General features: G+C 45.0%; 1 protein-coding gene across 1 annotated transcript in view; it reads left to right on the forward strand.

Annotated features, from left to right (window-relative positions):
• LOC126240604 (paired box protein Pax-5) overlaps positions 1 to 24,454 on the forward strand; it is a 790,874-nt gene that overhangs the window by 751,667 nt on the left and 14,753 nt on the right. Inside the window, 4 exon segments of the mRNA XM_049947937.1 lie at positions 15,354 to 15,439; positions 19,895 to 20,032; positions 20,035 to 20,069; positions 20,071 to 20,162. Of these exon segments, the coding sequence (XP_049803894.1) occupies positions 15,354 to 15,439; positions 19,895 to 20,032; positions 20,035 to 20,069; positions 20,071 to 20,162 (351 nt within the window).

A 24,454-nucleotide genomic window follows, 5' to 3' on the forward strand; every position in this document is an offset into this window, starting at 1 on the left:
TCCTCTTGCACTGTGCGAACTTCTGGCTTCTGCGGCCCCACTGGGGCTCTTACAGGCCTACAGCTGTGCCTCCGAGTAATGTGACAGCGAGTCGGCGCACGTCCTTGCCCAGCTGCTTCTGATGGCGTAGTTAATGTCTTCGCGCCTACGAAGAGTCGAGGCAGTGAATGGACAGTCGACGCAGTTTCTGTAGAGTCCTTCATTGCAGTTGTTTTGGATCACTATAATATTTTAAGGAAACACATCATGTATTCGGAAACCTTCTTCGATTTTTCATAGTTTATTTATACCTAATGAGAACCCTAGAATACTAGTTACGGACAGGTAGGCACTGCATACTCATAAGATGCAGGAGCATTTTTCCTAAGACATTCCGGGTTCAAGTCCCAGAGAGCATAGCACATATTTTTCCGTTATCAGAAAGTGACACAACCGACCTCAGAGAAGCCGCATGCAAGTTCTGGTGCAGACAATTCCATTTAGGCCAGCTGAAGTAATTGTCTGTGGGACTTCGTTACTGTGGTTATCACTCCCAGTGTGACGCAGCACTTCCACGCTAATCTATGCTGCGCAGGCTTCTTCATCTTTGCGTAAGTGCTGCAACGTGCATCCATCTGAACTAATTTAGTCAATCATAGTACTCCATCTACACGATGTTTACGCTCCACACTTCCCTCTGTTACTAAATTAACTATTCCTTGATGCTTCTGGATGAGTCCCATCAACAATTAATCAACTAGTCAAGTACTATTACAAAGCTCTTTTTTGTGTGATTCGTTTCAGTACGTCCTAATTAATAATCTTCCCATCTAATCTTTAGCATTCTTCTACAACACCAAATTTTAATAGCTTCTATTTTCTTCTTGTCTGAAATGTTTATTGTCCGCGCTTCATTTCTGCAGAAGGCTACGCTATCTTCAATTACGAGTTGCTAACACTTAAATTTGAGACACTGAGGACCATAAGTGCCCAAAGCACCGACACTAAGTTTTCAAGAAAAAAAAAAAAATTAAAAAAATGTGAAAATCATATTTCTAGGAAAACCACCAGTCTCATAGGTTTGATTTTTTTAACAGGTCTCGACGTTCTATACTTCATTTGAAAAAGTAATGTTGCGACGTTTGATTATGAATTTTTAATTAATGACTCTGAGCGCTATGGGACTTAACTTCTAAGGTCATCAGTCCCCTAGAACTACTTAAGCCTAACTAAGCTAAGGACATCACACACATCCATGCCCGAGGCAGGATTCGAACCTGCGACCGTAGCGGTCGTGCGGTTCCAGACTGTAGCGCCTAGAACCGCTCGGCCACATCGGCCGGCTTTTAATTAATGTTTAGGATTATTACTATTAATGTAAATTCACAAAATTTTCGCATATAGCCTAGTCACAATAGTTGTTTTGACAGCTGTGAAGTTTGTCAATTAACGCGAAACTGGAATCAGAACATAAAGAACATATACTAAATGCAACGCCTACAACTAGGACATGTTCCAACACTTCATGGAAATGCACCCATTATCGTGTTCATCACTGTCAAAAATGGTTCAAATGGCTCTGAGCTCTGTGGGACTTAACATCTGAGGTCATCAGTCCCCTCGTCACTTTCATGTCTATCTAACGCAACGTGAAGTGGTACTGTGTTTTACACTTTACTTCAATTACAAGGCTTGCAAGAAATGCATTCTGTAAATTATATTTCGCGACTTTGTAAAATTCAGCAAATCTACTTTTTTTTGTCAGGAAGTTTCGAAAACTGGCACGATACTTTAACCTTACATTTACCTCGTTGGCTACATAGGGCATCCATTTCCCTCCTCTTTCCTTGAGATCACCCTGTTTACGACATTCATATACTCTTCAACACTGTTCCCCTTATGCGTTTTCTCACTACGTTTTTTGCCTTTTCATTATTACAAACTATAACATTGCCGCCAATCTACCTCGTATTACGAAGTACTGCTACGTACAAGATGTAGACACTAAAATATGTTGGCAACCCTAGATAAAAACTGAGCAGCGCAGAGCAATAAAGCGATGCTTTGTGCTTTGCGCCCATATGAAACGGCATATAACACAAATCGGTGAGACAGCTTTTCGTGAAAGTTCATACATAAATTGTGGGCCTGCAGCACAGTTAAAGCTAGTTTACCACAAGATCAGTATGTGTGAGGAGCATGCATCCATGCTAAATCTCAAAATCGACGACGGTGATTAAGGTTCTTAGCGCCTCATTTGTATTGCATATTAACTCATTTCTTCTTTCCGGAATGACTTTCTTGCTATTGCCAGTCGTCATTTTGCATGCTCTTGAACTATGGCATCATCAGTTATTTTGCTGCTCAATCAGAAAAACATCTACTATTTGTAATGTCTCATTACTTAATCTAATTTTTTCAGCCTCGCCTGATTCGATTCGGCTACATTCGATTAGCCTTTTTTTTTTTACTTTTGTTGCAATTCTTCTTATGAACTCTTTACATAACACATGCTATTCCATTCAACTGGTGTTCCGAGCACTTTGCCATCTCAGACAGTCTTACAGTGTCCTCGGCCGACTTCAAAATTTTCATTTCTTCGTCCCATTTGAGAAATTAAAACAAAGGTAACAACCGAGAAAAAAATTGCGGACATAAAGAAGACTGCGAAGCGACTGAAAACGCTTGTAACGGAGAGTTGCTTTCGGAGGCACGTGTTTTGATCTGAGGTAACGGTAACGGAACCGCGCGTTTTCCCAACTGCTGCAAGTGGCCTCTCTTCCTCAGCGCACTTCCTCTGCCCAGCCAGTGCTGCGCATCTGTGTAGTATGGCCTCTCCTTGAGCGACTGGGCCGCCGCCGATGCAGTGCAAGTGCAGCCTTGGGCGGCAAACAAGCAGGGTGGCTGCCTGTGGGCACAATAGGCGGTAGGCGGTAGGCGGCCGTGCCTAATGGCCGCCGCTTTCCGGAAGAGCCTTGCGCCGCTCTTGTTCTTGCGGCCGACAACACGCGGCTGCCCAGATCTGGCTGATGGATGGCAGGCGCCGGTCAGCGCCGGCCCGGGACGGCCAGACAAAGCCGCTTCCAGAAGCGTCCTCCTCCTCCTCCTCCTCATCCTCAACTCCCTCGCCTCACACGAAGGGGGAGTGCGCCGCATCGTCACACCCGTGCGCATTACGACGCCCAGCTTAACGAAACACTACATTTTGATTTGCTAATGTGGCCAACTGGTTTAAAATTGCTAATAGATAACTGCTTACAGGGAGCGAAAGGCTATTTAAAATTTGTACAGAAATCAGATGGCAGTTATAAGAGTCGAGGGACATGAAAGGGAAGCAGTGGTTGGGAAGGGAGTGAGACAGGGTTGTAGCCTCTCCCCGATTTTATTCAGTCTGTATATTGAGCAAGCAGTGAAGGAAACAAAAAAAAATTCGGAGTAGGTATTAAAATCCACGGGGAAGAAATAAAAACTTTGAGGTTCGCCGATGACATTGTAATTCTGTCAGAGACAGCAAAGGACTTGGAAGAGCAGTTGAACGGAATGGACAGTGTCTTGATAGGAGGATATAAGATGAACATAAACAAAAGCAAACCGAGAATAATAGAATGTAGTCGAATTAAGTCGGGTGATGATGAGGGAATTAGATTAGGAAATGAGACACTTAAAGTAGTAAAGGAGTTTTGCTATTTGGGGAGAAAAATAACTGATGATGGTCGAAGTAGAGAGGATATAAAATGTAGACTGGCAGTGGCAAGGAAATCGTTTCTGAAGGAGAGGAATTTGTTAACATCGAGTATAGATCTAAGTGTCAGGAAGTAGTTTCTGAAAGTATTTGTGTGGAGTGTAGCCATGTATGGAAGTGAAACGTAGACGATAAATAGTTTGGACAAGAAGAGAATAGAAGCATTCGAAATGTGGTGCTACAGAAGAATGCTGAAGATTAGATGGGTAGCTCACATAACTAATGAGGAGGTATTGAATAGAATTGGGGAGAAGAGGAGTATGTGGCACAGCTTGACTATAAGAAGGGATCGGTTGGTAGGACATGTTCTGAGGCATCAAAGGATCACCAGTTTAGTATTGGAGGGCAGCGTGGAGGGTAAAAATCGTAGAGGGAGACCAGGAGATGAATACACTAAGATTCTGAAGGATGTAGGTTGCAGTAGGTACTGGGAGATGAAGAAGCTTGCACAGGATAGAGTAGCATGGAGAGCTGCATCAAACCAGTCTCAGGACTGAAGACCACAACAACAACAACAACAACAACAACAACAACAACTGCTTACAAAACAATACAGTATACACATTGTCTGTCACTTCCCGCTGCAATTTTTCGAATCGGTATGTTGCTATTGAGTGGTCGCAACTCACACATTCCAAAAGCCTCCCATTTTTCGCTGGTATCACGCGCCGCCCTGTTCTCCGTGAAAATGCTGCCGTCCACTGTCTTCTCGCAGTCGCTGTACAGGTCGCTCGGGAATTCCCATTACACATTTCTAGGACCGGTGGAGGGCAGTGAATACATAATATTTTGAATAGAAACCAATATCCGGAAACGTTACCCAATGACGCTAAAGAACGCCAAAGTTAAAGGCGCCGGCGCCTGTAAATACAAAAATCAAAAGTAGTTTTGCATCACCTCGGTTCCGAGAGTTGCAGAACCTGTACAGAAAATTGGAACAGAGATCAACATAAACATCATTTCCGCCCTTTCTATTGCTCATGAAAACCACACATTACATGTTGTACCACCATACAGCGAGACCTTCACAGGTGGCAGCGTGCTATACTCCGTGATGGCGGCTTGCACGAGCTCCACTGGACGCACGGATGCCCACTTGAATGTTCCCCAGAGAATAACAGAGCCGCCGCCAACTTGTCTGCGTCACGCAGTACAAGTGTCAAGGAGATCTTCCCCTGGATGACGACGGATTCACGGCCTCTCGTCGGCATGATGGGATTCATCAGACCATGAAACGCTCAGCCACTGCGCCTACGTCCAGTGCCGATAGTCAAACGCCCATTTCAGTCGTAATTGCAGATGTCGTGGTGTTAACGTTGGCACATGCATGGGTCATCGTCTGCGGAGGCACACCGTTGGGAGTTTTAGGTGCACTGTGCGTTCAGACACACCTGTACTCCGCTCAGCATTAAAGTCAGATGTTAGTTCCGCCACACTTCGCCGTCTGGTCTGTATTACCAGTCTGCCCAGCCTGTGACGTCCGTCGTGTGCAATGAGGGCTGGTCGCCCAACCCCACGACGACTGGACGTGGTTTCACCCTGGTTTCGCCACGTGTTGAAGGCTCTCACCACAGCACTCGTCGAACACCCGGTAAGCCGTGTAGTTTCCGAAATGCTCGTGCCGAGCCTCCGGGCCATCAAAACCTACCATCGGTCAAACTCAGATACATCGCGCGCCTTCCACATTGCGCACACGGACGGGCAGTTCACTGATACTACAGGCACCGTGCGTGTGTCTGACCAGCAGTCATTCCTCTCCAGTTGGTGCTGCTGTCGTCTGGACGGGTATATGTCGATAGCAGACCGACTGGCTGATCAGTGGGTGACTTACCTGGGCCAGTCTCGAAGATTGCTTCTATGTGTTGAAAAATCCGCAGGGAAAAAGAGTGACGTCTCTTGTTTAGATGGTCGACCCGGCTCCAGGCCAGACAATTGCTGTATCTGCTGCTGTACTTCCACAGGTGCTCTGTGATCCCAAAGCAAATGCGGCACTTGCTGTCAATCGCATTCCTCCATTTCCATTTTGTGACTACAATTGAGTATGAGGAGATTACATCAATGAATTCTGTATACTGTCAGACTCAGCCGTAGGATGGCTCTGTTCTCAGTTCGGATGTGCTGTGAAACAGAATGTATTTTGATCGCGGCGCAAGAAGCGTCGCTAACGCAAGGAACGTCTGTTTCTCCTGTGAGTGACGCCTGGATTCCCACGGTTTCCGCTCCAGCGGATCTCGGCCGCTTCCGTGATCCAGGGCACGACGAAGGCAGCCGTCACTTCTGGCTTTGTAGTCCTACGTCGCCAGCGTAAGACGCGATATTCCCCAGGCACTCCACAAGGAGTTACAAACGAGATACTGACTGTACTAGTTAGTTTCATGCATGCGCGACAGGTACATGTGCACAATGCAAGAAACAGAAGCGCGCAGCAGCTTGTATCATAAATTAACGGTTCCTTCACTTTCATTCGGATAAAGGACATGGAGGAAACAAAACTAGTGTTTTGAACGTAAAAGATACAAAGTCTTTAGAGAGATGGGCGATCAGGGTGCAGTTATTCGACAAAGGGACCGACTAGATCGCTCATGAAGTGTAATAGACGGCAAATCATCGAGTAAAACTGAAGTGATATCACGTGTTCCCCAGGGAAGCGTCCTGGGACCTCTGCTGTTCCTGATCTATATAAATCACCTGGGTGACAATCTGAGCAGTTCTCTTAGGTTGTTCGCAGATGATGCTGTAATTTACCGTCTAGTAAGGTCACCCGAAGACCAGCATCAGTTGCAAAGCGATTTATAAAAGATTGCTGTATGCTGTGGCAGGTGGCAGTTGACGCTAAATAACGAAAAGTGTGAGGTGATCCACACGAGTTCCAAAAGAAATCCGTTGGAATTCGATTACTCGATAAATAGTACAATTCTCAAGGCTGTCAATTCAACTAAGTACCTGGCTGTTAAAATTACGAACAACTTCAGTTGGAAAGACCACATAGATAATATTGTGGGGAAGGCGGGCCAAAGGTTGCGTTTCATTGGCAGGACACTTAGAAGATGCAACAAGTCCACTAAAGACACAGCTTACACTACACTCGTTCGTCCTGTGTTAGAATATTGCTGCGCGGTGTGCGATCCTTACCAGGTGGGATTGACGGAGGACATCGAAAGGGTGCAAAAAAAGGGCAGCTCGTTTTTTATTATCACGTAATAGGGGAGAGAGTGTGGCAGATATGATAGGCGAGTTGGGATGGAAGTCATTAAAGCAAAGACGTTTTTCGTCGCGCCGAGATCTATTTACGAAATTTCAGTCACCAACTTTCTCTTCCGAATGCGAAAATATTTTGTTGAGTCCAACCTACATAGGTAGGAATGATCATCAAAATAAAATAAGAGAAATCAGAGTTCGAACAGAAAGGGTTAGGTGTTCGTTTTTCCCGCGCGCTGTTCGGGAGTGGAATGGTAGGGAGATAGTATGATTGTGGTTCGATGAACCCTCTGCCAAGCACTTAAATGTGAATTGCAGAGTAGTCATGTAGCTGTAGATGAAACATAGTGCGAGTGTGCACGAAATGTGATTATTTACGTCTTCTCTAATCTGACGACGCGTTATTTACAGTTGCTGTGCATAAAGAAAGCGCGATCTAGACGTCTCATTGCAGTTACAACAAGGTTAGTGTTTTACGTCCCATTGAAGAGGAGGGCATTGGATACAGAGCAGGGATTTGCAGACAGACACGGTGCAGGAAACGGACCTTGTCCTTCACAAAGGAGTCGCCTCGCCATTCGCCCTAAATGGCTGGACATTTATTTACTTATTTCATTAACAGTACAGAGTAATCCAACGCCTTGAAATGTAAGGTGGGTCGGATGCTTCTAAATCTTACTGGTATACAACTGTTAATGCTTTTTAAAAATGGTATAAAGAACATAATATATAAAGATTTCTCTAAGGCTACAGAGAACTGAATGCTTAACAGTTGTTAAAGTTGTTCTATATAATTTGTTTCTGCCTAGTTTATGAGATTATAATTCATATAATGCGAATGTCAAAGAAAAAAATGTAATGCAATAAGTGTAGTGAAAAGAAGTTGCAGTACATAGAGGGAAGAGACAGGTGATTGACATCCTATGCTATCGAATCCGATTCCATTTGACAATCTGGCTAAGTACCGAAAGAACTCGGCAACGACAATTGCTGGCGTACTTCAGTATGAGACGCAGATGAGCTAATTCAACTTCCGCAATGTCTTTGGGAGCGATACGTAGGCAGCTGCAGAACATTCATAAAGTCATCACAGAAAGCTGCTTCTAAAAATAGATTTTCTCTAATACCTAGCGTGTTTCTGCGAAAATCTCTTAGTTTAAATTTTTAAACAGTTGTGTGGTTTGGCATTCCGTGGTGCATTTTATACCATACGCTCGATTCCACCATTAATGCAGATTGTTTCGTGTTCTACATGAACTGGCGATATTTCAGCATTGGTTGTACTAGGCCTTAGTAACCACTGTCTGTCGTAGAGTAGCTCCATTCTCGTTCGTATTCCAATGAAAAGTGGCCTTCTCTTTTACCTACCCGCAACCAGATCAACATCTTCATGGTATTTCATATCACAACGCTCTTCATAACGCGATAAATTTTTGGGGTAAACTTGATGAGCTTTATGTAAGTCTGCAGGCTTTCGTGGCCATTGTCACTGAAGTTAAAATCTTCTGGGTTATTAGGCTGCGTCATGTTTCTTCTAAAATGTTCGACGTTTCGACCCCTCTGCTGGGATCTTCCTCAGGATCTTTTGGTGTCCACTACTGCTAGAACACTTTGATTGACATATTTTTCCGTGTCATACAGGGATGGTTTCTTTAAAAGGTCACTGTGCTCCATTTCCCGTCCCTCACTTCCGCAAACATAGTTTGCGTCATCGACGTTGTGCCGATCAGTATGCACTAGAGTTGCATTTGGGATGACGGTGGTTCACATGCGGTCTCCCTAAACCGCTTTGGGGAAATGGGGGTATGGTTCATTACGAAAGGTCACGCTCTATTTCTCTCCGTTCCGTCTCTTTCTGAGCTGGACGATTAACCCGAACCTTACATCGTCTTGGACTTGATATGCCGGATCGACAGAGGTTACATATAATAATATCCACCTAGTCAATATGTACCATTAGGAGGAGCGATGGTATCGCGTTTGTCTTGTGATAGACTGCAGCTACACAGCCGTCTCTTGATGATATTAACGCTGTGCCGTATGTAACAATTCCTGGAGAGCTGTTGTGTTAAGTTGGACACGCCCCACCCGTTGACAGTTCCAGACAGAGCCGAAGCACCGTCAACGGACCTCTTTGTACTTGCACGAAGTGGTAATTAATACGTAGTCGAGCCCTCAGGGAGCGTTAATTCCAGGCAAGGAAGAAGGGGCGAGTCTTACCTCTGACCCCCCGCCTACCACTCCTTCACACAAACACGACGTCAAGACTAATGGAGAAGGGGCACCGTGCAGGCGGACTGCGTGCGGCCTCCTGAGCAGTAGTGCGATTACTGCCGCCTGGCACACTTACTACTCTGCTGGAGCAGGGCAGCACGGTGTGCTGTCAGAGGAGGCAGCCAGCCACCCTTTGCAGCGCCAGCTCGATTCCATCTAATAACCCCGTGTGACACGCGACCAGCGGCCGCCCCCCTGTTTTTCAGAAACGCCCCCCTTCCCCCTATAAAATCCCACTCGATCATCATCATCGTCGCATATAACACTAGCTCAACACCCGTAATCCAATTCCGCGCCGCTCGGGGATCGGGGTTTCTCCCTCGCGCCAGCCGGGCCGGCAGGCAGGCAGCCGGCATCGCAGCCGGCGCGGCCGCCAACAATCTAATCACAATTTTGCAGGCGGGGGGCGGGCGAGTGGGGCGGCAGCGCTGGTCAATTGAAACGTGTGGGAGGCGGGGGCGGGAGTGGCGAGGGGCGGGCTGGCGGCGGCGGCGGGGGAGGGCGCGCGCATTGTGTGTGCCGCTCCCCACACTTGTTCGGCGCATTATTTTAATTGGATCGCCGTCCGCTGGGACGCATTGCAATCTATTGAGGCCGGGATTGGGCGCCGCGATGTGTCCGGCCGGACACCCCCGCAAAACACCCGCTTTGTCTCGTCGTTTTGTCGAGACACCCACACACGTGCGCGCCCGCCCGCTGTCCGCCGCACGGACACACGGACGAGGCCGCGGCTTTAATTATCTTAGTATTAACGAGGACGCGGCCCGATGTCCATCCGGGTGACCTTCTCTAATTAAACGACGATAAGCCGGGGGTGGGCGCGACGCCGACGCCGACGCCGGCTCGAGCGCCGGCACCCTGGGCGACGCCGATAGCAGCGCGGGATTACGCCGCAAAGTAGGTCGCGGAAAGCCGGCCGTGGCTATCGCAAACCTCATCTGCCGCGGCCTCGCCCGGGCCGCCACTGTCTGCACTGCCGGGCAGCCCTTCTTCTTCAACCCTAATATTTTTGCTGCTCTCCCCTGCCTCGTGTGCGTCTCAACAGTGCCGTTTTTTTTTATTACCTTATCTGGGATGGCATCATAGTAGAGTATGGTAGCCAACACGTAAAATTTTACCTGTTTAACTTATCTGGAAGAGACATATTCGAAATGAATATGTTTAAAGTCTTTCCTGTATTACGCAGTTTTTAAAAATGCAATAACTACGTCAAAATGCATCAAAATAAAAAATTCTTTGTTTTGTTTTCTTCCACATACGCTCCTATGTAAGTGCGGAAAATTACATCAGGCATATGCCCACCTCCATTCTCTCGGCAGGCAATTACTCGGTCTATGAAGTTCGTGAAGACCCTTCCACAAACATCTCTGTTGGTGTCGTTGATGATACGTGGAATTTCTACCTTAATTTTGAGAACTGTTTGTGGCTTGTTTTCCGTAGACTTTGGACTTCAAAAAACTCCACAGAAAGAAGTCACCTGGAATAAGGTCACAAGATCTGGGATGCCATTCCAAGTCGCCACAAACTGAGATCACCGACTGAGTGATTTTTTTTCATGGTGTAGGGTTGTTGTCTTGCAGAATGTGTGACAAGTGGCCCGGTGCTGCTGAGACGACATATTGGCTGTATCCGTTTCAGCCCGAGAAGGCTAGAAGTTCTTTCTGACCGTTTCACGACAACGCTCACCGCCAGCACCGTTGCATTACCGTCGAAAACTTCAAAAAAGAATGTGCCGATCACACCACCTGCCCATAGGCCACACCCAACTGTGGTTTGCAGTGGGTGCGTGTGGCTCTCTTGGATCACCCCAGGGGTTTCCTGACCCCAAATACGGCTGTTTTGTCGGCTAACGAACCCAAACAGATGAAAATGTTCTTCGTCACTGAAGATTATTCTTTTGCAAAATTGTTATCCTCTTCTTGTTTTTCGAGAATCCACTCGGCGAAATTTCTCCGTCTGAAACGATCTGTGGGTTTAAGATATTGCGTCAGCTGGATCTTGTATGCATGCCTATGTAGATCCTTTTTCAAAATTCTTTCCAAGGAGGCTTCGTAATACCCAGTTTTTGAGAACGACGTTGAAGCGACGTGTGAGGCCTCACAGCCACACTATGCTGCACCAATGCAATGTTTTATTCCATACGAGCCGTACGGTTTCGTCTAGGCGATTGTATGGTTGCAGTGGACCCGGTTTCCTCGAATTTCCTTGTCTACCGTACAACTGTTGATGGTGTAGGAAGATTATGATGTTCGAAGATTCAGCGAAGTCTACGAACAGTCTCTGCATAGTAGCCGCCGGTTATGTAATGTGTTTTCACAACGTTAACACATTACTCCTTTGTGAACCCTTCCTGAAACACACAAACAACGATTGATCAAGTAATAGGAATGACACTCGATATTGAAAGTAATAAAGACAGTGCTGTAAACTCGATAACACAATTTCACCACTCAATTTAAAAATTTCGTAGTATATGAAAGACCTTGTAGTAACAAATAACATTTTTATGCCAGTCCGTGAACTGTATATACTGCTCATCGAGCAATCACGTTAACCGTCAGGCTACCTGAGCACGCCTCCGGGTATGACTCAGTCTTTCGACGCCACTGACATGTCCACCTATAATTTCCCATTATATAGTAACTAGCCTGTCTTCGCTACTCCCTTCCAATAAGTTCAATGTCCAAGTCGCTGAAGTCTTATCGTTCTCACGTAGCGAGTATTTGTTTGAGAAATACGTTCAGGTATCCGCTTTCCTCTTGTAAACAGTCTAAATTATTCTATAGTTGTGCGCTCAAGTATTGGTGGACAGTAAGAAAGAGTCAAGGGCAATTTTACCGTTCTCCTTAGTGATTTGGCTAGATCTGTTTTCACTTTGCGTCTGACGTACATCGCTGCTAAACGTCTTAAACGAGATCGAAGTATTCTTTTCGAGTAAAGTACTTGGGGAAATTCTGAACAAAACTTGTTTGCGGAAGAAACATAAGAAAAATCTGAAGCCGTTTCTACGGAAAAGAAACAAGATATCAAGGAGTGGGTAAGTGTTAAACTACAACCCCGACGATCATGGCTTCAGTTTGTCGTCGGTTTATTATTTTTTTTCTGTCACTTTTTACTTCCTTGATCGCTGACAGTACTTTTGATATGCAAAGAATTCACTGTGGTTCGGTGTCCACCTTAGACTCTAGGTCTCTTCATAACCGGCTGGGTGAGTCACTTCAAACGTCGGAGGAAGATGGGGTTACCTGCTATAGGGACGTGCGCAGTAACGCACTGCGCTGTTCGAATCATGCTTCAGGCATTATTTTAATGTAAAGTTGCAAGTTAGCTTGTGGTGAGTCTTAATTAGGGCTGACTGATTTACATTCGTCAGTATCAAAAGGAAACAATTTTGATATCCACTATTATCAAGAGGATACGCGTTGATACTGTGGCGCAAAGGTAACCGAATGTTAATTTATTTTGATTCTCGTGCATATCAGTATATGAGGTGCCAACTTTCTCACAAACACAATTCCTAACGAAATTATGTGACAAAGCCTCCAAAATACGTGAGCAGGGATAGGAAGTTAATCTATAATCACGAACTTAGAAAACAATGTGCTAAGCTGTAACAAACAGATTTATTTCCGCAATGACAAAATTAAAACTTGGATTTTGACACAGAAGCTTACAGTGGGTGAAACATAGTGTTAAGAAAAGAAATCCATCCTCACCGATGAAATTCCTCAGAGATGCAGGTACTGTGATCACCGATTCCTGCCAAGTATTCCACAGCAGAAATAAGATGACAACGTTTGAATTATGACTTATTTGTAGTTGAACTACAAAAAGAAAAAAAACAGATGAAAGGGAAAGGACCTGACGGGCCTTCTAACAAGAGTGGAGGGGCCAAAAGGGCCTGTCACCTTTTGGCGTACTGTACACGAAAACAGTAAAAAGAGTGGTCGCGGTAGGGGAGAAACAATAGTCGAACACAGGAGAGACTAAGGTTGCTGAAGTAAATAGGCTGCAGCACGTAACTTCACCAGGATACTCCGGCTGTGAGGATGACTGAAGGAAAAGTGACTTCAGAACGGAAGGACGGGGAAACGTCTCCAGCACTTTAGCGCCTCTGCGTTAGGGTGACGACGCGGTCTGGCGCAGGCGGCTGTCCACACCTCTGAGACTGCTCTGGGTCTACTCTCTCTCTCTCTCTCTCTCTCTCTCTCTCACACACACACACACACACAAAACGTACGCGCTCGCGCTTGTGCCCCTGCAGGAAGTGCAGTTAAGCTGCGCCGCGCCACCGTGTTAGCATAAGTGGACGCCGCAGCGGCGGAGCGGGCCAAGTTGGGACACTTAATCTATCAGGGCGGCGCAACACATGTTGTGAAACAGCGCACAATGCTCCCGCGAGAGCGCAGCACGGCTCCATTAGGCCGGGCTTGGTCGGGGGTTCCCCTGCTCCCCCGGCGGCGCGCCCTGTCCCTACCACTGTTGAGTCACGACCGCTTCTGCGACATCGTTGGCGCAGCCACCAGACCCCTCGGTTGTTTTGAAAGACCGCCACATTACCGGAACATAATTAAAGAAACCGACGCACAACGGATGATACTGGTAACAGTTATTCTAGTCGGCATATTTCACATCTGAAGGTGGAATAATTCAAGAGAAAGCGGTCACATCGACAAATTATGTGATATAAACCGTCCTTTGTTTAGAGAAAGCAAGACACACAGCCGCCTTTCTATATAAACACTTTTTTTAGAAACATTGAAAAAAATGTAGTGAACACTGATTCATAGGCAATAAAATGACGTTCTAGAAGCATGCCAACTGGTGAGATAGGGTTCTTGGTCGTATGCGGATCGACTTAGATTAACACTGATTGGTGTCGCACACCTGTGAGCCAGAGTGTGAATTTTAGGCGGTTACGGACAGCGGACTAGGCAAAAAGCTGTTAGTCCATGCAAACCCCTCATAAATACAACCCACAATTGTGATACGACATTTGAGACGTTGATTCCACAAAAGCAAGCAACGAGAATAATATACCTTCGCCCTGAATACGTCCTTCAAGGACTTTGATAATTACAACCTCTCCTTCACAACATGTATATTCGATACTGAAATTTTTCTTAACTAATTCGTCAGCGACTGATAAAGTCTTGAATATTCAGCCACAAAAACGTTTCATCATTTTAAGAATAACATAAAATATCTGAAAGGTAGCACAGCAAATTTTAAACGCAGCCTAAAATGATATATCCTCGACAGATAATTGTATTTAATAGTTTTTAATTGAAACTCGTGAGTGTTGTTAAAAAAACAGTAAATTTAAGTATATCAGTAGTGACATTAGTAGCGTTAAAGACTAATATGTTCATTCTTATTAAATTGTATGCCAATATGCTATTTAATAAAATGTCAGTGGCTAGTTAGTAGCAACATTTACAAAAAAGAACTTACATCATTTCGATAAACATTGTGCAGATCATGTACGGAACATGAAGATAACTGCGAAAATATGAAGAAAAAATCCTACATGATTCTCGTAGGGATGGCAAACACAACATTCCGATTCGCCTTATGTTAGAGTGAAGTGACAATGCGGTGACATGATCGAGATCCTCTCCTATAAATGAAATAAAATGCTACACACAGTATGAGTAACTGTCCAAACCTTGCGTACTGAGAAACAGCGTATGTAAGAGAAAGTAGTAAATAAGAATTTGAGGCTGCTTACCTTCCAACTGAAGCTCTGTCTTCCGATTGCTAGACTTGAACGTCCACTGCGGTCAGTGACGTCACTAAGGCCTGAGCTCAGCTGCAGTGGCTCCCCAGTGTCTAGCGAGGAACCGTTTTCTGAAGTGCTTTAATATGGCCCCCTAGTCTCCAAGAAGGAACCAATTTCTGAAGTGATTTAATGTGGTCCCCCAGTATCCAAGAAGGAACCATTCTGAAGAGATTTAAGGTGTCAATGGTGAACTTCAATCTGGGTGCTATGATCCCAGTCAGTAAACAGCTCGCACGCACTACAGATATTGGGTATTGGCTATTGCACACGCTATCCCGTCTGGTAACACGTACTAGGAGGGGACAATTTGTGGTGTACTTTTTGTCACGGGTCACAAAGTGTGTGCCGGTAAAGGCTGACGGCGTTTTCTTGTTTCAGACGAGAACCGCGACCTCAACGGACACCCAGATGACGACATCAAGAGGCAGAGGACGCACTACAACGGAGAGCAGCTCTACTCCAACGTGAGTACACGGCGTGCGCTGTGCGCTAGCAGTAAGGCCAGCAGGCCTTATCCCTGGGTCGTAGCAGCCTCTCCTGACAAGCAAACTCTTCGCCGTCTTTCGTAGCATGACGTAGTAGAAGTTCGAGTGAGAAACATTTTAGCCCGTATGACAAAGGCGAAAGTAGTATCGTAAGACATAATTATAGCGGCTAACTCAGGATTTGTTAAATTTTGTGTCATGATACTCTTCGGTGATAACGTAAAATTCGACTAATCACATTGCTAGTTTCGTTTTATTGATTGTCATTAGCTGCGTTTTATCGTAACTTTCAAAACGTCGATGATGATTCTGATCCACTAAAAATAAATTACTCAATAAATTTTTTACTCCTTGCTAAAGCAGACGAGTGGAGAAGCAATCCCAGTTGCTGTCAAACAGTGTTGTGACATATTTTCGTGTTCCTGCATTATGTTCCATTCCATTTCAGACAGATAAAAAACTAGCAGCGCAAGGAGAAAATAACTCCAAATGTTCTATCATCGATTCCTCTGTGCAGTTTATTAATTTCATTGTGCTAACAATTGCAAAAGTGTTTGTAAAGGACCGATATTTTAAAAAAGCATCTACATCTGCATCTATACTCCGCAAGCCACCTGACGGTATGTGGTGGAGGGTACTTTGAGTACCTCTATCGGTTCTCCCTTCTATTCCAGTCTCGTATTGTTTGTGGAATGAAAGATTGTCGGTATGCCTCTGTGTGGGAGCTGATCTCTCTGGTTTTATCCTCATGGTCTCTTCGCGAGATATATATGTAGGAGGGAGCAATATACTGCTTGACTCCTCGGTGAAGTTATGTTCTCGAAACTTCAACTAAAGCCCTTGCCGAGCTACTGAGAGTCTCTCTTACAGAGCCTTCCACTGGAGTCTGTCATCTCCGCGCGCTGCTCTCCGTTGGATCTTCTCTATCTTTTCTATCAACCCTATCTGGTACGGATCCCACACCAGTGAGCAGTATTCAAGCAGTGGGCGAACAAGTCTATTGTAACCTACTTCCTTTGTTTTCGGACTGCATCGCCTTAGGATTCTTCCAATGAATCTCAATCTGGCATCTGCTTTACCGACGATTAATTTTATATGGTCATTCCATTTTAGATCACTCCTAATGCCTACTCCCAGATAATTTGTGGAATTTACTGCTTCCAGTTGCTGACCTGCTATATTGTAGCTAAATGATAAAGGATCTTTCTTTCTTTGTATTCGCAGCACATTACACTTGTCTAGTTTGAGATTAAATTGCCATTCCCTGCACCATGCGTCAAATCGTTGCAGATCCTCCTGCATTTCAGTACAATTTTCCAATGTTACAACCTCTCGATATACTACAGCATCATCCGCAAAAAGCCTCAGTGAACTTCTGATGTTAACCACAAGGTCATTTAAATATATTTTGAATAGAAACGGTCCTACGACACTCCCCTGCGGCTCACCTGAAATCACTCTTACTTCGGAAGACTTCTCTCCATTGAGAATGACATGGTCGTAATAAGTGGTGTCGTTAAGCAAGTACAAAGCTTTACACTGAGCCAAACATTAATTTCACCATCTCACTGCACGTAAAAACTGTTTTTAATGTGATTCAGTTAAAGGCGACGCATTTGGAAGCGGCTAGGGAAAACTGTTGAAAACCGAGAAGGCAGCGGGACATAGCCAGGTAGAAGTTTGGAGAGGGGAGAGACTTTATCTGAGCCGTCAGGTGTTACGCAAGCGAGGACTGCGACGTGACTGGTGGACGGTTTTTCTTATTTCTTTGCTTTTCTCTTCTTTTCGTGCGCCGAGAAGCGAAATCGATTGTTTGCCGGCGTAACTCTCTCCGCCTGCCGCTGCCGCGGGATGCAGCGCTTCTCGCCAAAAAGTGTGCAGCCGCTGTCACGGGTACGGTGGGAGCGCCGTGCGACCCTCTGGCCGCGCAAACACTTGCTACAGTGGCGGGACACGGCGTCTCTCTCCCACCTCCTCTACTGTCCAGTCTACATTAAACGTTCGCTTGGCGCTTCACCCCTCCTCATACTCACATTTTCTCAATTTCTTGCTCGCAGCTCGCACTAATATTCCTAGACGCAATACCAAAAAGGTTCCCGAGTGTTCCTGTATCACTTTAATTGGGATAAAATCAAGTAAAACAGTTCGTCCGAAGTGTTTTTTTGTAGTTATTCAGCCATCAGACGAGTACGTCATATTGATAGGGAATTCTGCTTGTCTGTCTTGACGTCATCACCTTTTGGACCTCCCGCATTTATAAGAAGACACTGCTGCGCTCCTCTGCACCCGAGAACTCAACAGCGCCCATATAATCTCTGCCTTATATTTATTACGAGATGTAAATGTTTCAGGCAGTAAATTATGTGTTAAAATCTGCAGCCGACAATTGCCTTCTACATTTACTCTGGAGGATTCCACGAGAGGCAACGTCTTCTTTCTTCTAATGATTCTTTTCCGTAATTTTCAGTAACATACGTAACGCAACGGCCCTGATTGAGCCAGCAGGTTTCTTTCGATATATGTTCTAGGTAATCTCGTAGGTATTACTTTATCACAGTAGTACTCATAATCGATTTTGTATATATGTCAGCTTAGCCAACAAATTCTTCCAAAATACGGAATTATATAGTGGCGCCATTATCACTGTCGACAGTAATGCTTTCGTTACCCTTCTACAACTTCGAAAGTTCGCTGCAGGATGTTTCACGAATATGTCACAACAGTCAATATTACGCCGTGCCCGATAGCCGCGTTAAATTTTTAGAAACAAGTAATTTTTTTCTATTGAGTTCCGTTTCCGTTTGAAACAAACATTTATTTCATTGTCGAGCAACCTCACACGAAAATACGTTACATCCTTCTGTTACTAGTACTTCATTATCCATACAGAAGTGTGAGACGGTCAACATGTAACGGTGTGTAAGATTCCAGCACCCCCTATACTCAGTTAAAGTAGGTCAGCATATATCTTGAAATAAAAGAAAAACACTCACAACGTTGTCTGTGTCCTACAGTCATGTAATGTGAACGTCTACGTGACAAAAAATACAAATGTATTGTCAATGACATCTGGCGTTTTTTTACAGTGTAACTCATTTCTTGGTGATCGAACAATTTTACAGAGCTATCCGCTCTATCTGATAGCTGATTTTTGAGCAATTAATCACTCAATATCTAGTTTCCTAAATGATTCAACTGACGAAGGCCCTTGTTCGGCAATAGGCTGTACATAAAAGGGCCAAATGTTTGCTGTGTTATTCATAGGAATATACCAGTCTGCTGAGATGCTGACAGAACTTTGCAATGAGATGTTCCGTATTTAATAGTATCAGGAAGCCCATCAAAAGCGGAGTGCCTCATCAGTATTGCTGTGGATCTTTGCGCAAATATAATCCGGAAAAACGACACGAAGATATTGGTTGGTAATGTAGAGCATGGAGTGCAAAAATCGGGTAAAGAGAGATGGACTGGATAAACCTACACTCTTACGCTAATTTTGAAAGTTATGTCGTGACATTTATTGACCACGTTTGGGAAAGGTGAAAGGACAGACATTCACAAGGTATTTATGACAGTACAGCTCTTTTCATGAGCTGTCGAATTTCAAAAAAGATCGTTCCTACTTTCTTGAATCCGGCAGTACTTTTGCGATAGAACGTTTTGTGCAAGGTTGCCAGCGAGGGTGCATCACGTACTCCATTAAATGATCTTTAGCCGTGGTCCATGGGCACTGTCAGATGGTTCGTCTGTAGACCATGGTTCGCGCTAAGTCACATCAAGACCATCTGAAAATGGTTAGTTTGACGAAGTACATCGCGGGAAAAAGTTTGAACACGGTATTCTTACAGTAAATTGGTGAAACACTTGTCGTTTCTTAAATACGGTATGACTTTGTCGTCAACGAAAGAGCAGATATTGAAAGTTACGACTGTTAATTATGCAGTAAATATTCCTCCTCTTATGGAACTCATTTGTGAAATATCTTTATGCCCACATTAACAGCCAGCGCTGTTAATAATTCTTGTGAATACTTGTCGTCCAGGCTGACTTATTGGTTCTGGTTGGTGAATAATAGTTTGAGGAAATGTTGCATATTGGAGAGGATACTTGATATAAATCTGCAGTGGCCGTTGAAGGTAAAATCTTCCAGGTGATTAGAAGTACATTCTGGATCTCGTGTACCTGGGTGACTGATTGTTTGGACACTAGAAGACCCCTGAGGAAGGTCCCAGCGGAGATATCGAGAGGCCGAATCTGGAGAGGGAGTTGACGAGCAGTATGACGAGGCTCGATCACGCGGAAGATTTTACCTTCGGGGATACTTGTTAGTGAATACGGTGGCTGGTGCTGCACCGCTTTAGCGGACACGCACTGCGGCCGTGTAGTGTTTCTCGTGTGCGAGCGGACAGTGCGTGACGGTCTGACCATCCGCAGCTGTGGCCGGGCAAGTGGAGCATCAAGGACGAGCACAAGCTGCTGTCGGAACTGGGCAGCAGCGCGGGGTCGCCCTACTACGACGGTGGGGGCGGCGGAGGCGGCGCGGGGGGCGGCCAGGGCAGCCAGGGCTTCGCCGCGGCGGCTGCGGCGGCGGCCGCGGCGGCGGCGGCGGCTGTCGCGACGTCGTCCGCCTCGGCGGCCGACCTGTACGACGGCATCGCCTCCATGACGCAGCAGGCGCCCGTCTACACGCCCTCCCCGCTCGGTGAGTACACGTCCGGGCGTCCAGCCTGCTCTGTCAGGCGTTGACATCAGTCTCAGCAGGGGCCAGTGACCTGCTGGTACTGAAACTACCTGACCTGTGCACGGTCCACGGACGGCTTGGCTTGAGGTCTTCGTCACTAATTAACGATGTCAGTTTGCCCTGACTGAGACTTCCAAAACTCTCTCACCATCTCACCATCGGAAAGTACCATTTCAGCTGTCCACACTGGTTCGGTATTCCTATTTTACGCAAATATTTTAACGACGGACAGCGAGTGGTTAACGCACTGGACTCAGACGTCGAAGAGACAGGATTGCATCCCCACCGGTCCACTCAGGTTTGGGATTCAGAACTTTCCCTAATTCGATTGAGACGAATAGCGGGGTGGTCCCTTTGAAAACGAGACGGTCGATTCCTTTCAACGTATTTACGTTATGCAAATATATGCCCCAACTTTGATGGCCTCCTCGTCAACCCTTAGCTTCCTGACATAGCTATCTCCGTCAGATTCTGTGAACAATACTCGTTGAAGCGCATTCTGTTTGGACATCACCCAAACGGAAACGTCGTGCATTAAAATAGGATAATTACTATCGCCCGATATTCGAAAATTTACGTCCTGTCAGGCGCATCGAGAAAACTTGATAAATGATATCTTACTAATTGTCGTAAGAGTTGACAGTTGGTGTGCAGATCTTCTGTGCTATTTTTCGACAACGCGCATGTTACAAACAGACGGTTTAGGTAAGGTAGTCTACATGCACACCTTTCCAAGTTCCCATGTAGATGCGCGGCGTTATTCGGTGCGGGGAAGGCAAAATTAATAGCGTCTAGTAGCTTCAGAGGACTAACATGGTCATCAAAATGAGCACACTGTCCTGTTATACCAGTAAATCCTCTACTATGCAGGGAATTGAATTCCCATGTATAAAAGAGCTTCAAATTTATGATTATTTCACAAATATGAATTAATACATGCGTCTAAGCGAGCAAAGTTAAAAAAAAAGGTTTGAAACTATCTATTACGTTCGTTGGGAGTCGCTAAGTACTCTCATTATCAAACACAGGATAAGTACCATTTGGGTAACTTGTGCTCCCTTTTAAGCAAAAGCTAGTTTTTCACGCATCTCAGTGTGTATGACGTCGTATGACCCAAATTGTGCGTCGTACAACGATACAATTATGCAGGTACCTTCATTGGTACATGTGAATACTACCTTCAAAATCTGTCACGAACAGAGATAGTAGTAAAGAAGCCTGATGCTGTAGTTTTACTGTGTGAACAGCGGAAAGCGATAAACTTTGTTCCTTTCATCATTTTGTGAGAACTGTCAGCGGCAAAAGCTGTGGTTCAAATGGCTCAGAGCACTATGCGACTTAACTTCTGAGGTCATCAGTCGCCTAGAACTTAGAACTAATTAAACCTAACTAACCTAAGGACATCACACACATCCATGCCCGAGGCAGGATTCGAACCTGCGACCGTAGCGGTCGCTCGGCTCCAGACTGTAGCGCCTAGAACCGCACGCCCACTCCGGCCGGTGGCAAAAGCTGTGGTAAAAGTTTGAGATTATATGTAAAATTTCCTGGAAGTCGCTGAGTTCTGCAATCCTCAGATACTGACTGAATATAAAACCGAGTAGTTTGCGGGGCGCGAGCAATGCTACTTCACAATATACACACAATATCTCACCGTAATACTTATTATGTGAAACCTTTAACATAACGTTATTCCCCTCAGTGAATGGACTATGGCAGCATTTTGAATTGTAATTCCGGCAGTAATTACCCTGAAATATCGATTATCAAATATTTGTTGCCCTTGGAAGCCGTTTCATAGGCAACTCACAACTGAGGCCGATGAAGCATGAAGCATGTTAGTTGTTTAGTAATACAGGTATGCCTACGCCGCAGCGATTTGTGTTGCTGCACGAATTAAGAATTTTGAAGTTGAATAAGCACACGTAAACCAAATGTTTAGATTAATTCACTTTCAGCGGTTTCTATCTTGTTTATCGTTCGTCTAGTACATTTGCCCTGTGTGTGTACCATCCCAGCCTCGTCTCTGTTGTAGACACAGAGTAATTGTCAAAGAATACATCATGTCACATTTACGAGTTCTACTACACATAAAGAGCGGAACATTCTGTACTTTTGCAGTAATAGCTGTTCACGTAATGGCCGCCAGGCGAAACCGTACTTTCCCCTTGTAAGCGCAAACTGCCTACCTGCCATTCCATACCAAGAGGTAACCTTTCCTAGGTGAAAACGAGTGTTTTACTTCAGCGTACTATGTCACTGACCAACGTTATTCCCAAATACTTTTTCATACGTATGTAGAGAACAATTTTCATTCCCTGCTGTGTCTCCTTAAGAACCCTGTAAAGTTGCAATGGTATTACGTAACTGGACCGACTGTTCGGCTTATCGCTCAAACTCCTACCTAAGTACATTATACATTTAGTTACTCATGCATTCTGTTTAACGTAGTTTATCATAGCTGATTTGTAAATTTATTTGTAAACTTTGTGGTAACTTCTGTTTAGTGCACCTTAGTATAGATGCGAATGAATGATTAGAAATGTTGCATGTAAGCATGGTGGCATTTTTTTTTGTCTGACTGATGCAATAGTTTTGTTTTTGGAATGCATAATTATTTTACTATATTTGATTTGTTTACTTTTTATTCGACGCCCACGCAGTGCATCACAGAGTTTATGAGACGTTGACATATTTATCGAAGAATTTACCTGATTTAGCTTCTATTTTTGAATCTTAATGCCATACAAACAAGTCGATGGCTATTTCCTCAGACAATTTTTTGCTGATAACGCATGACGAAATGCGCCATGGCTGTATCTGTATATCAGCGCTCTTGACTGAGAGTACGAAACTACTGCAACGAAATGTACACAAGAAAAGAAACATAGATGCGCAATTTCTGTGTGCATTGCCTTTGTCCTTGTCGCCATAATATCTAGGTCTTTTTTGATGCATTTGTTTGGAGCTACTATGAGCCACGTGAAGGTCTCAGCGCCCGCTTATTAAACTTGGAGATGAACCACGAACAGATTAACGCGTTATGCGGAGCTCTCGGAAAACCGAGCAGGCAGTTTGTGTGACGTCATTAAAGCGGCTCACACCGTTTGTTCCCACGGGAACAGCACTGGTACCTATCATGGAGGTGTTGGAGACTTCAAAGCGACATTATTTTTGAAAACATTAATCGCAATCATTACACTGAAAATCTAGCGTGCTGCGACGCTCGTACGAGCTCTTCGTTTTGTTGCTGAAACATTTAGAACATTTTTCATCCGGTAAAAGGGCTCGGTCGTTAAGGAAGGTACTAGGCTTTCAGAGTTCACGTTACGGTCCGGCAGCCAGGTCTTGTGTACTGGGGGTAAATGTCTATCCTTGTTCGCTAGAGCACAGTGTTCCAGCTGTAATTATCTCGATGTCGACTACTCGTTCAAACACAGTCGTGAAAGAATGCCGTCCAATTTACGTTTGAGAGTGTGGCTTCAAATCGCTATCGAGCGCTGCAGTAAAGTGAGCGAAGCGTCTCTAATGCAGGCCGTAGGCGTTCGAGTTCACGTCACGTCTGGCCGAGCAGTCTTCCCCTAGTTCGCGTAAATCACCAGACGCGAATCGCCAGTATGCGAGGATACGCCGGATTGCGTCACCCAGGTCTTCGGTTGCTCACACAAAGAGAAGCGCCGAATGTTTTCGCTACAACCCCATTTTGGACTCTTTACAGATATCTGTAATGTCACCTCACCTAGGTTTATGGTGACCATGGACAACGAGACAGAAACCAGCACGCTTACACAACTTGATAAATCACCAAGCCACATTAATGAAATCTGTTTTTTCCAAATCGGACCATCGTGGGCTTTCTTCCCCTCAGACTAATATATCTGTATGAAACAAATTCAGGTCTGACGAGAAATTACGAAGTAAAACTACAATGATTATGTGTATCTTTATGCTGCTGATGTGCTGCCTCCAATGGTGCGCCGTCTGTAAGTTTGCGCCACTTCAACTTTGAAAGTGGCATAAACATCACGTATCGCTTGCTTCAGGAGCGCCAGTTTCCGTGGAGAGCGCAGAAAACTCCCGGGAGGCAGCCATTCGACGGACCACAGCTACGGCATAAAGATACTCAGGGTCAGTTTTATTTTACTACCCAATTTCCTGTCATACCTAATGAATTTTTCCCACACAGATGTGCTATTCTGGCAAAAGAAAACAGAATCTCATTTAAGGTAACAATGGTGATGTCTTTCTCTCGG

This window comes from Schistocerca nitens, chromosome 1, assembly GCF_023898315.1.
Source record: "Schistocerca nitens isolate TAMUIC-IGC-003100 chromosome 1, iqSchNite1.1, whole genome shotgun sequence".
Classification (NCBI taxonomy): domain Eukaryota; kingdom Metazoa; phylum Arthropoda; class Insecta; order Orthoptera; family Acrididae; genus Schistocerca; species Schistocerca nitens.